The 13,119-nt window shown below is 40.2% G+C and overlaps 1 protein-coding gene across 1 annotated transcript; it reads right to left on the bottom strand.

Annotated features, from left to right (window-relative positions):
- Window positions 1–1,444: 1,444 nt before the first annotated feature.
- Window positions 1,445–12,846, bottom strand: LOC139435384 (zinc finger protein 583-like). The gene is made up of 2 exons (XM_071206027.1): window positions 12,794–12,846; window positions 1,445–3,126 (listed from the first exon to the last, which is right to left on the bottom strand). Exon 2 carries the CDS (start codon window positions 2,879–2,881, stop codon window positions 1,955–1,957), a length of 927 nt encoding a protein of 308 aa, XP_071062128.1. The 5' UTR covers window positions 2,882–3,126; window positions 12,794–12,846; the 3' UTR covers window positions 1,445–1,954.
- Between the last annotated feature and the right edge of the window lie 273 nt (window positions 12,847–13,119).

Raw genomic sequence — 13,119 nt, 5'->3', positions numbered from 1 at the left:
ATGTGAAGTAATGCTTTTCCACCCAGTTGAATTAATAGGCATTTCCCCTTTCTCTCATGTGTCCTTTTATTTCTGGTATGAGTGCTTTTATTTTGTTCACACTGGTTTTACGTTCCCGTTGAAGTTTTTCGATGTTATTTACCGATGCCTTCGCAGTGAGTGTGCGTTCTCTTTTCCCATAGTCCATTTCAACGTCAACATTTATTTGACTAATTTTCTCCGTTAGATTATTCAAGCTTCCTCAGTGCATTCGTTTGATTGCAACACACTCAACGATCGGAAGACCATTCCTTCAAAGCATCACATCTCCACATCAACAGCGCGATTGTCCACTGACGGCCACGCGACAGAGCGGAGTTACACAGAGACACACAGCTGTGAATATGTGCACATGCAGCGGTAAGGCTCACCTGGCTGTGATCCGCGTTGAATGCGGCTTCCAAACTGCAGTCTCTATTAACAGCCAGTGCTTACCGACGTGAATTATTTCCATATCTCCATTCTCACCCAGTAGATCCTTAATCCATGCGCTGTTTGATGATTATCGCCTTTTGTGCTTGTTGTTTTTTTTTGTTGACAAAATGTAGCGACAGCAGGAAACAAACTAAGTCGTTTGTTTGCTAATCAATAGTTATATTTAGAGTTTACAATTACGGTTATTCCCACCTTAAATACAGGAACATTTGGAATGATAACATGCCGGCTCTTGGGCTGCAACAAAAAGCTGGGAGATGAGACGAGGGGTCTGAAAGTATACAGCCGCGACACGAAGCTCAGTCACACGGGGAGTGTACGAGAGGAATGAGAGAGCGAACAAATCCGGTTGTAGGCTTCCCGACCCAGGTGCAGCTGATCAGGTAAGACGCCTGCCCCACAGCACCGGATCTCACACACACACACACACACACACACACACACACACACACACACACACACACACACACACACACACACACACACACACACACACACACACACACACACACACACACACACACACACACACACACACACACACACACACACACACACACCCCTTGTGGTGTGGAGGGTCGTCACATTATTCAGATGTTACCTCACCTCTTACATTTCCATCTACATCTGTTAAGACGAGCCTGCTTGTAGTAATAGGCTAGTCATCAAAATGCTATTCGTTTTACATCCCCTTCATCATGTATAGTTGTAGGCCTTTATTGTATTGCCTTAAAGTTTATGCTGTCTAAAGTATGTTCAATAGTGTAAAGTTTACATCAGCGTTAAAATGCTCATCATTACTGTAAATACTGCATACCTTAGCCTGTATCTTTAATATGCTGTACGGCACTCACCTGCTGCTTTTCCATGTGGTGAGATGCTAAAGCTGAATCTACAGGTGCATCTAAACAAATACCAGATCAGAGAACTTGTCATTTAATTCAAGAAATGAAACATTCATATCTTCCAGATTCAGCAGTGAAATATTTCAAGGCTTCTTTGTGTTGTGGTGATACAGTTTACAGGTCATGAAAATCACCAGCCCTGTATCTCTAAATAGTGTAATATTAGTCAAGGCCAATCCTAACAGGGTTTATAATTCAGATATTTCGACCTTCTGAAAAGTGTGTTCATTTATACTCAATACTTGGTCGGGGCTCCTTTTGCCGGATATATTCAAACATTCTACAGATATGGAGGCAATATATGTAATCTTTTTTTTACTATGTTCAATCTAAATTTACTTTAAAATAAAACATCTATATTGATTCTGACTTTTTTTTTAGAAATGAACATTTGTGATTATTAGCGAATCGGTTGCAGGTGGGTGAAAACAGGCTTAGGGAGTAACGTATTACATTTAACGGCATTAGGATCAGGTCATCAGGATACAAAATAGACAAATGTATTCCCTTACCAAAACAATTGTTCTTTTTAAACGATTACGCCATTTAAATCTTTTGTCACAAACTTTGCAGATCTATTGTTCCTCTCCTGTGTGGATTCTCATATGTATCTTTAAACTTCCACTCTGTGAAAAAACTTTCTTACAGACTGAGCAGCCGAATGGTTTCTCTCCTGTGTGGATTATCATGTGTCTCTTTAAACTTCCAATCTGTGAAAAAGCTTTCTTACAGACTGAGCAGGTGAATGATTTCTCTCCGGTGTGGATTATCATGTGTTCCTTTAAACTTCCACTATGTGAAAAAGCTTTCTTACAGACTGAGCAGCTGTGTGGTTTCTCTCCTGTGTGGATTCTCATGTGTTGCTTTAAATTTCCATTGTGTGAAAAAGCTTTCTTACAGACTGAGCAACTTTGTGGTGTCTCTCCTGTGTGGATTTTCATGTGTGTCTTTAAATGTCCACTATGTGAAAGAGCTTTCTTACAGACTGTACAGCTGAATGGTTTCTCTCCTGTGTGGACTCTCATGTGTGACTTTAAATTTGGACTCCGTGAAAAAGCTCTCTTACAGACTGTACATGTGAATGGTTTCTCTCCTGTGTGGGCTCTCATGTGTGTCTTTAAATGTCCACTATGTGAAAAAGCTTTCTTACAGACTGAGCAGCTGAATCGTTTCTCTCCTGTGTGGATTCTCATGTGTGACTTTAAATGTATATTCTTTGAAAAAGCTTTCTTACAGACTGAGCGGCTGAATGGTTTCTTTTCAGCACTATGTTGTGGATCACTGACAGATTTATGTCTATTTTTCAGTGAGCCTAACGCAGATTCTCTGGTCTCCTTCCAATCAGCACTGTCTTCAGTGTCAGGTTCAGAAGAGTCTCCAGTGTCAGGTTCAGAAGAGTCTTCAGAGTGGTCCTCGGTCTTTGGTTGTAAACTGCTCTCTGGATCTGAGCTCCTGGCTGGTTCTGGTCCTTGACAGTCATCTCCATCAGCTTCTGTTTCCATGTGTTCAGTTTGTCTTTGATGAGGCTGAGAGGACTGAGGTTTCTCTTCATCATCTTCACTCTTCACAGGGCCAGGAGTGAAAGTGGACTTGGTGATATCAGCCTCCTCCAGCTCCTGAAGCTGCTCTCCCTCCTGTTCCTGCTTAATGTGTGGGGGGGGCTCTGGGTCCTCCTGGTCCAGACTGGTGCTCCACTCCTGCTGGTCAGGGGAAAGCTCTTCTTTAACCACCACCAGCTGCTGGACGTCTGCAGGAAACAGGAAACACACAGTCAGAACAAACTGTTAAGTGTTAGCATTTAAAAATCTCATCACCATTACAATGGGGGATATTTTGCAGCCCTAATTAATGCCTTTGTTTTTATATTTTCACATTATCTTTCTTAGTCCCACCTATTGTGTATTTTTGTTGGCTCAAGTCACCTCATGTAGCCCAGCCCCTTTCCACTTCCAGTTAAAAATGTAAAAGGGTTTTTTCTTCTGGCGTAGCACTAGCCGCAATGTAAACAACGAATTGTATTTGGGATCGTTCACAGATACACTACTCCTACAGTATAGAATGGAAATACTCTGTTACAAATTAAAATCCAGCATTCAAACCTTATTTAAGTAAAGGTATGCAAGTATTAACAGAACATTTGACGGCACCTTCCTATGTAACAGTAATGATGGTGCAGTAAAATGTTCCCTGTCAGTGTTTAATTTATGTTGTTTCTTGATTATTTTGTATGTTGCATTTTACTGCTGTACATGTTCAAAGTTGCGCTTGTGTAAATGATTATAGATGAGGGAACCTGCTAAATGTTCAAATATATGTGTTTTTTATATACAGTACCAGTCAAAGGTTTGGACACCTTCTCATTCAATGTGTTTTGCTTATTTTAATTTGTTTCTACTTTGTAGATTAACAATGAAGACATCACAACTATGAAAGAACACATATGGAATTATCTAGTTAACAAAAAAGTGATACAAAATCAAGAATATGATATTTATTTTAGATTCTTCAAAGTAGCCCCTTTTGCCTTGATGACAGCTTTGCTCACTCTTGGCTTCTCTCAGTCAGCTTCATGAGGTCGTCACCTGGAATTTTCTATTAACACGTGTGCCTTGTCAAGAGTCAATGTGTGGAATGACTTGCCTTCTGAATGTGTTTGAGACCATCAGTTGTGTTGTGCAGAGGTAGAGTTAGTGCACAGTTGAAAGCCCTATTTGACTGCTGTTGTAATCCATATTATAGCAAGAACCACTCAACTCAGTAAAGAGAAACGACCGTCCATCATCACTTTAAGAAATGAAGGCCAGTCGATTCGGAAAATGTCAAGAACTTTGAATGTATCCTCAAGTGCAGTCGCAAAAACCATGGAACGCTATGATGAGACTGGCTCTCACGAGGACCCCCCCGGGAAAGGAAGAGCAAGAGTTACTTGTACTTTACTGGTGTCACTGTTGGTGATTTATTCAGAGTTCAAGGCACCTTAACCAGTATGGCTACCAGAGCATTCTGCAGTAGCCAGCAAAATATAAATCATATTCTGGATTTGTTAACACTTTTTTGTTAACTAGATATTTCTAGTTAAAGGTGGGGTAGGTCAGTTTGAGAAACCGGCTGGAGATACACTTTTTGTTATATTCCATGGAATGCTCTTAACATCCCGATAGCAATGAATATCTGAAGTGCTTTGACAAAAGATCCATACACAAAAATGTCATCTGTGGAAGTCGTAGTACTGTAAAAAGCACGACCAATCATCTGAGCCGGCTAAAGTAACTGGATGGCCTGCCTGCCTGTCAGCCTTCCATCTGTGCACACACTTATCTCGTGCCCTCATTGGTCATGTGCACGTTCGTGTGTGTTGGAGGAGGGGCTCTGTAAGGAAGTGGCAGATTTTTCCGGTTGTCTATTTTCAAATTCTAGCGCACTCGAGCTGGTTTCTTCAAAATTACCTACCCCACCTTTAATGTGTTCTTTTATAGTTTTGATGTCTTCCGTATAAATCTAGAAAGTAGAACCAATTTAAATAAGTAAAAAACTTCGAAAGAGAAGATGTGTCCAAACTTTTGACTGTCTAATACTAGTGTATATCTCTCTCAAAATATATATATATATATATATATATATATATATATATATATATATATACAGAATATATTATAAATACATGTTGGCAATAATTGATTGATGAGATTTTACATTAATGTTTTAATTACTTAATGACCTTTGTACTAGTTCCCCTATTCTTTATCAAGTAACATTTTAGATGTGTTTAATTTATTATTGAACATATTTATTAGGGATGCTCCGATTGCCAATTGTGGGGACGATCGCCAATCGCCGGAATCAGCATCGGCCGATACCGATCACCGATGATCGAGTGAGCGCGGCCCATGGAGATCTTCCATTTAAAGTTTTGTTTAAAACTCAGTTAATGGGGCTCATTCACTGGAGCTTCCACAAACAACAACCAACATAATTATTACATTCAAATGAAGTACATTATTCAAGTTTACATTAACTGTGGATAATAACACGGGAGAGATGAGCGGTCACGATCATGTCGTCCCCGGAACGAAATGGACCAATCCGTGGAGCCGATACGTTACGTCCGCGGAGCCGTTACGTTAAGCCCCCACTGATTGGTCCAAATTGACCAATCCATGGACTTCCTCACACACTCAGTGCAGGCAGCTCTGCTGATTTCTCCTCCCTGGCTGCAGGCTGATAACAGACCGTTGGTATCGCGGCAAAATTCTCTCTGCAGACCCATTCTCACAGCGTTTATCAACCTTTTTCTTACTCAACATCAAGCCACACTTATTGTTTTTACTTCGGCTGTGACTTTGTGTGTGCTCAGGATGAGTTTGGCTGTGTTTCGCTGAGTATCGCTAAACAAGGAAATACCACCTCCACAGAGCGATTCACAACGTCCCGACCAATCGGAGCACACTGGGCTCACAGGGAGGGGGGGGCAAGAGCTGCAACGAGCCGTTTAGTGGAGAGAGTGAATACACGTAGTTTACAGAGATGCTGTATGCGAAACCAATGTGAGTTTGGAAAATTGCACAGTATAAATCTATTCTAGTAGACCTCAACAATGGAATTATGATCAGTGGAAGTGGCCATGCCATGTGACCTTTAAGTACATATTATGTATCCGTAATAGTTACTGTTATGAAGTAAATAAGTAGATTTTATCATTTTTTTTCTGTTTAAAATGTTGAATTACTCATTTGTTTCAAGTTATATTACTCACTTTAATTATGTAATTGTTACTAATTTACTTTTGAAAAATGTTACCTAATAAATGTAATAATCTATGCATTTAATATACATTGAGCACAAATCACACAACTAAAATACAATACAATACAATTAAACTTTATTTTGTCAACGATTCAATCATTATTAACCGACAACGTTAACATTATAATAACGGCATGCAACATTAACATTATAATAACATTAACTTATCAAAAAATATATAAAACATAAATATCACTGCCACAAAACAAATCTCCTCCATCCTAGATTTGGAGTGGTGCTTTTTAAACATTCAATACAAACGATTCTTTACCTAAGGAGGGGGAACAAATATATAACAGAATATGAATAGACGGCAACAACTGTAATCCGTGTGAGAGAGAGAAAGAGGGAGAAATATGTATACGGAGAAAGAAAAAAATGGCAGACGGGGGAGACAGAGATTGATACAGCTCCCTGAAACTGCGCAACATGGACAGTGGACAGTGGACGGTACATATGAAGAAGTCAGTTGGGATGGACGATCCAAGATTGTTTTTTGCCATGTCTTTAAGACAGCAGGTTCACCTTCAAAGCTTGTATTTTTGGGGTCAGCTTAATCCCATCCAGTCGGAGAAAAAGTTTCTGGAACACCTCAAAAGTGTAGCGCAGTGTTGGGGGGTATGCCAGGTTTAAGGCATAAATCAGCCCCATAAGCAGCATGCATGGCTCGGCAGTACTGCCGCATCCTGGCATCATCTCTCTGCCTTCAAGCAGGAGGGCTGCATCCACTGGATCCTCTCCATTGGCACCATGGACAACCAGGATCTTCAGGACGTGTTCAGTTGCATCACTGCGGCTGTCGTCCTGCATACAATTTACAAGAAAAATGAAGTGAGAAACATAGAATGCTTGAATCATTCAAAGTGACTTCATTATCAGGGCAGAATCAACACATGTGCTAAAGACCATCATTAACTCTGAGACCCTAGGGCCCTAATCCGGGCCGGCCAATTGTACTGCCTTTCAGAGGCTCAAGAGGGCTCAGTTCTGAAGCTAGAGTAAAGATGATATCATATGAAACTAGGATCTGAGGAATCCATTGGTGCCTTGTCCAACCATGTCATGCTGGTCAGCAAAGAGGCTAAATAACACTGAAAAGATAGGCAACATTTTGGCGAGGGGAAAATGACATGACCATATTCAAAGGGGTCATCCCCTGACCAACCCTCTGGAGTCGGTGGACGCGCCGGCGCGTCCAAGTGCGCATCATTTTACGTAATTAATCATATATTTTCGATTATAAGGAGTAGAAATATGATTCAGATATCTGCGGAATCGCTGGAAGAGTAGCTTTCCAGCGGTATCTCCTGTGAGACTGTAACCAGGGCACAGCAGCCAATATGGCCGCTCAAAGCAGCTTGACTTTACACTGTGTGGGATTGGTGGATTCGTGTGTCCGTCAAGGAAATCTCAGCCGGCAGCCATCATGGTCTGAAATGACCAATGGACATCGAGAAATCACTAAGGTCACCATCAGTTTACGTCTGAGGAGAGAGACAGAGAAAATGGCTAAAAAAAACTTTACAGTTGCTGACTTCGCTAGAGATTTTTTTCGCTAGCAGCAGTGAAGATAGAGCCTCAGAACCTGAAGTCTTCGACTCTTCTTCTGAAGAAGAAGAAGAATACAAAGACAACAACAAGGATCTATTTGGACATGAGTAAGTGTAAATATTACAGTAATAGTGTACTGGCAATGTGTGGGGAATACCGCGAAAATGAACAATAGGTTTATTGATATATATTTTTTATCGATCGTCATGAACTTTTTATTGGACAAAATAGACTCCATTAACAAACGTTTACTCTGTGTTAACGTTATTTTGGTGTGTAAAAGTGAGATTACATTTGTAGATGATTAAATTAATCATTTATTCGTCCCACAACGGAGACATTTACAGTGACATGTTTTTGCCATCGATTATTTTATCAAAATGTTCTGTACAGATGATACTTTGTCATAGATTCATTTATATGTGTGCCTGTTATTATTTTACCGTCCTGTACAGATGAAACTTTGTAATCAGATGTAGCTTATGTATATGTGTGTCTGTGATTTTATACTGAATGTAAAGTAACTGGAAATGTGTGTGTGTGTGTGTGTGTGTGTGTGTGTGTGTGTGTGTGTGTGTGTGTGTGTGTGTGTGTGTGTGTGTGTGTGTGTGTGTGTGTGTGTGTGTGTGTGTGTGTGTGTGTGTGTGTGTGTGAGAGAGAGAGAGAGAGAGAGATCGAGAGAGACTCCTTCTCCAACCTCCCAAACTTTCTTTTTATGTGTGCATTCTTATTTGTGCTTGAGCAAAATTTTACTTGAACTTTATTTCAATGAAATTAGTTGTAATATTGTCCTACATTTTAATTTGTTTTACAGAGATGTTTCACAGCTGTCTGGGCCTAGTGGCCCACAGGCGGCGTTTATCCAGCAGCCAGAACTTCCATCTGTGCCTGCCCCCAGGTCAAGATCTACTGTGGCTCAAGGGCCTTCACTAGAGCCATCACCACCAGCGGACCAGCAGACCAGCATCACTACAGCTGCCTCCACCTCCATCTGCAGGTACCACCAGGTCAAGATACACCTCAGCACAAAGGTTCCACCACAGCCATCACCTTCAACCCAGCCAGCAAGGAGGTCTCGTGGAGGTCTCGTATAGCACTTGTACACCCCACCTACACAGCAGCCCATGCACCATCACCCCCACCTACACAGCAGCCAGACCCACTGTCTTGGAAGACAGACAAAGACCTTAACACTGTCTTGACATTTATAATGAATAGTTGGTTGAAAGTTCTGATGTTCAATATTGTAAATAGTGAGATTTTCCAGTTTCTTATATTTATATAAATAGTTGGTTGAAAAAAACATATTTATAATAAATTGTTGGTTGAAAAAAAAAGGTTGAATCCTCAATTAGTATTTGTACACATCACATGAACCTTGGTATGTAATATGAAGTCATTATTCAGTCCTGATGTATCTCAGTCCCTGCTGTGGGGAAAGTAGAGTGATAAACACCTGTTTTACTCAAAATTCGAAGTGAATTTTTTTTCATTTTAGACATGAATTACACATTTATATACAGTGTAATTCAAATATTTCACTGCTTTTGTGATCCTAAGACTTTGGTAACCAAATCTAAAACACCAAAACAATTCGATCACATGAGTACATTTTTGTTTTCACAAAATCAGATGTCAGATGAAAATCAGATGTCAAATGTTAAGCTTTTGAGCTACGTATCATCAAACAGTGCTCTAAGGTGAGTAATATGCATATATAGCAAGACCAGAGATTGTCCTGAACATTTTGATATGTAACACATGGGGTGCCATGTTATAAGAAATACATTTAAAAGGTGATTTAAGAAAACATCTAAAAATCGAGAAAATACCCTTAGACTCCAGAGGGTTAAGCTCAAGATATCTGAAAATGTGTTCTCTGGAACCTTCTTTAGGTGCATGCGAGTGTTTTTTTTAAATTATCTGGTAAATTACAGTTAATGTTAGCTAGCTAACAGCACGTAACATATCTACAACATAATCTCAACTTTGTGAGCTAATGCACAGAAACGTTAACATGGTTCAAGCAAACAAGAATCAGGCTATTATGCACAAAGACACATATATTATCTTATCTTATATATTGTCTTAAACAGAGAGGCAGTAACTTACCAACACTTATTTTTCCAGCCATGTAGCTCCTCCGACAGCCTTCAAAGTGCAAACCCAACTGAACCGTCGTCCAAAATCGCGGGTATCTTGTCTTGTCAAGACGCATGCGCGGATTCAAACAGCTACTATGGTTTTAGATGAACATTTACTTAGTATTTTAAGGTTTATGAGCAGTAGCGCTGTAGCGACGCGTCGACAACGTCGACTTCAAAAAATATCGTCAACGACATATTTCCGCGTCGCTCGCTCGCTACACACACGTGGGTCACCTACAGCAACAAGCAGTTCTAGCTGTGGTGGCTACCATTAGCAGCTAGCATTTGCTCTCCGATTTTTACATTAAAATGGAATTATGGATTATAAATTCAATCATTTTTTTATACATAGACGTTAAAAACCTATGGATTAACCGATTCAGCCGTGTTTTTTCTCATTTTAATGCCATTGAACACGTCTTTTGATCAGATTGACAGCTACGGTGGTGAGACGATCTCCCTAGATGCTCTGTAAAGGTACGTGTTGTGATGACTGTATTTGCTTCCCCTGTCGCGAGTCCGGATCACTCAGTGATGATACTATATACCTACATAATCTGTGGAGTCTCAGTTTTAATCGGATATATTGTATGTGCAGCTACGATAAGTAATAAGGGTACTTTTATCTTGAGTTCTGTGCCAATGTCCGTTAGCATTTTTCGCTCAGGGGTCATTTAGATGCTTCTTATGAGACTTGTGTTTTGTTTTGGTAAACATGGTTTGTATCGTCAGTTAGCTGAGATTATTCCCGTTAATCTGGTATAACACATTAATAGGTTAAATATTAAGATCCCCTGAGACACAGTATCGTGATTTGTTTTTTACATGACCTTTTTTATGAATTGAACAACAGAAAAATAATCGTTAGATTAGTCGACTAATCGATCAAATAATCGCCCGATTAATCGTTTTCAAAATAATCGTTTCCCCCCAGCACTAATGAGCAGTGACTATAAATCATTTAAATAGTATATATATATAATAAAACATACTCCTCCCACACTGTAAATGTATTACATGAATAAAAGGAGTATAGATTTAAAATGTTACTTAAGAAATTCTAGTTCTTTGTGAATCTTGATATTACCATGTAAAAAGTACGACAGTTAATTAAATATATTTTACTACACTAAAAAGTCAGTTCTTTGAGTGTGTCAGTATCTCATGCAGCTCACTGATCCAGTAATGAGTGACCCGACAGTGAAGAATAAATATATTTATAACTAATTTAGCCTGTTCCAGAGGTAGATAAAATAGTGTGTTAGGTCTAACTATTACGGCCCGTCCACACAGCGGCGTGCGTTTAAGTTTGGCGGTGGGCGTGTCTGAAGCTTGGGGAGTTCTCGCGAGCAATGCGATCAACAACCAATCACATGAATCTCCCGCCCCCGACATACAGATTACGAAGTAAACTGGATATAAACGATAGAAGAGATCTTGTATCTCAATGGGACATTCCTGGATAAATAAAGGATAAATAAAAAAAATAAAAAATAAATAAATAAACTCCCCAAACAGGCGAAAACCTACCAGTTTCACCCACTATCTCTGCCACCTCCCTCCATGCCTGGCTCCTCCGGTTTGTATCCCGGTAGGTGAACAGGGACTGATTGTACAAGACCGGGTGATTCCCTACCGCTATGATTAATTTATCCTCCATTTTGTGGAATATGAGGAAATGACCTGCGGTGTGTCTGTCCCAGCATACACGTGTTTTGATTGGCTAGCGCTTCTACTGGCAGATTTACATAAACGGGATTTGATTGGCTGACACTTCCACCGAAGCTTCAGAACCTTCAAAAGTTGAACATTTCTCAACTTTTGCAGCGAGCCACGCCAGCAAAGCTCCGCTTCGCTTCCCACAATGCAGTTCAGCGAAAAGTGACGTCACCACATTCAAGTGAATGGTGAAGCTTTCAACGCACGCCTCCGTGTGGACGGGCCGTTACGGCCCCTACAGACGGCAGCGTGCGTTGCCGCTTGGCGTGTCTTGAGCTTTGGGAGTCAACGTGAGCAACGCGACCAACAACCAATCACATGAATGTCCCGCCCCGGACATACAAAGCAAAACATTCATGCTACATCCATGCTGGCTAAATATACTGTTTATGCTTGCTAGCTGTCCATTCAAACGAAGTACACTGGATATAAACTCCCCAAACAGGCGAACACCTACCAGTTTCACCCACTGTCTCTGCCACCTCCCCCCATGCCTGGCTCCTCCGGTTTGTATCCCTGTATGTAAAGAGGGGCACGTTGCATAGGCTACCGCTATTTTGTTGTCCTTTTCGGACACCTTAAAATACTGCCAGACTGGTGAAGCCATTTTGGTGAGCTTGTTTTGAGTGTCATGTATTTTACTTCATCATTTTACATCATGCGATCGGCATTTTTAGAGAGCCCGATCGATCCGTAGAGAGTGAGTATCGGTCGATAACGATCGGTGGCCGATCGATCAGAGCATCCCTAATATTTATTCATTGATTTCTTTATGAATTATTCTCCCGCAATTTGAATTAATCCAAAGTATTTGTTTTTATTTGCTTTTACACATTTAAAAAGAAAAGGTGAATAAAGAAGCATATTAAAAACTAAAGTATCAATGTATGTCACATTTAACCAACTAGTGCCCACATGCATGGGTCATATTTAAATCAGTACGTTAAATGGCATATTATTCAATGTATGTATTTGTATAAATATATTTATTTTGGTAGGTTTGCTCTTCCGTAAGACATTTTAATTATTATAATAACGTACATGTGTCTAATAATACTTACATACTTTTACTTAAATAAGATATGAATGCAGTACTTCAACTGGTAATGGAGTATTTTCACAGTGTGGTGTTAGTGTGATAATAAAGTGCTACTGAAGAGTGTAAAGTGTTAATTAAGGGTAAAGGGAACAGACCTGCTCTGTGGATCCGAAGCTGAGGCTGTAAAACAGCGTCCAGTAGCTTCTGGAGTCTCTTGTTCTCCTCTTTGGAAAGAACAGCTCCTCCTCGAGCTCTGCTATTGTTTGTTCAAACAGAGCAAATATATCTTCATCAGCAGCAGTGAGTCGCTGCTTCTTCAACGACAGCAGCATTTGGACTTTACTCATGTTTCCTAGATCACCTTTTCCTGCAGACTCCGTTAAACACACCGTTTCTCTCTCCATCAAACTCTCAATCTGACTAGTGTTGCTGACGTGTTTCCAGCTAGCATGCTAAGCTAGCTCCTGTAGTCCGAGGTAAA

Source organism: Pseudochaenichthys georgianus, chromosome 16, assembly GCF_902827115.2.
Source record: "Pseudochaenichthys georgianus chromosome 16, fPseGeo1.2, whole genome shotgun sequence".
Lineage (NCBI taxonomy): Eukaryota > Metazoa > Chordata > Actinopteri > Perciformes > Channichthyidae > Pseudochaenichthys > Pseudochaenichthys georgianus.
The sequence above is the reverse complement of the archived record's forward strand: the minus strand, read 5'-3'. Positions and strand labels throughout refer to the sequence as shown.

What these genes read in the sequence shown, in the direction of transcription:
- LOC139435384 (XM_071206027.1), bottom strand. Translation starts at nt 2,881, where the DNA reads ATGGAAACAGAAGCTGATGGAGATGACTGTCAAGGACCAGAACCAGCC.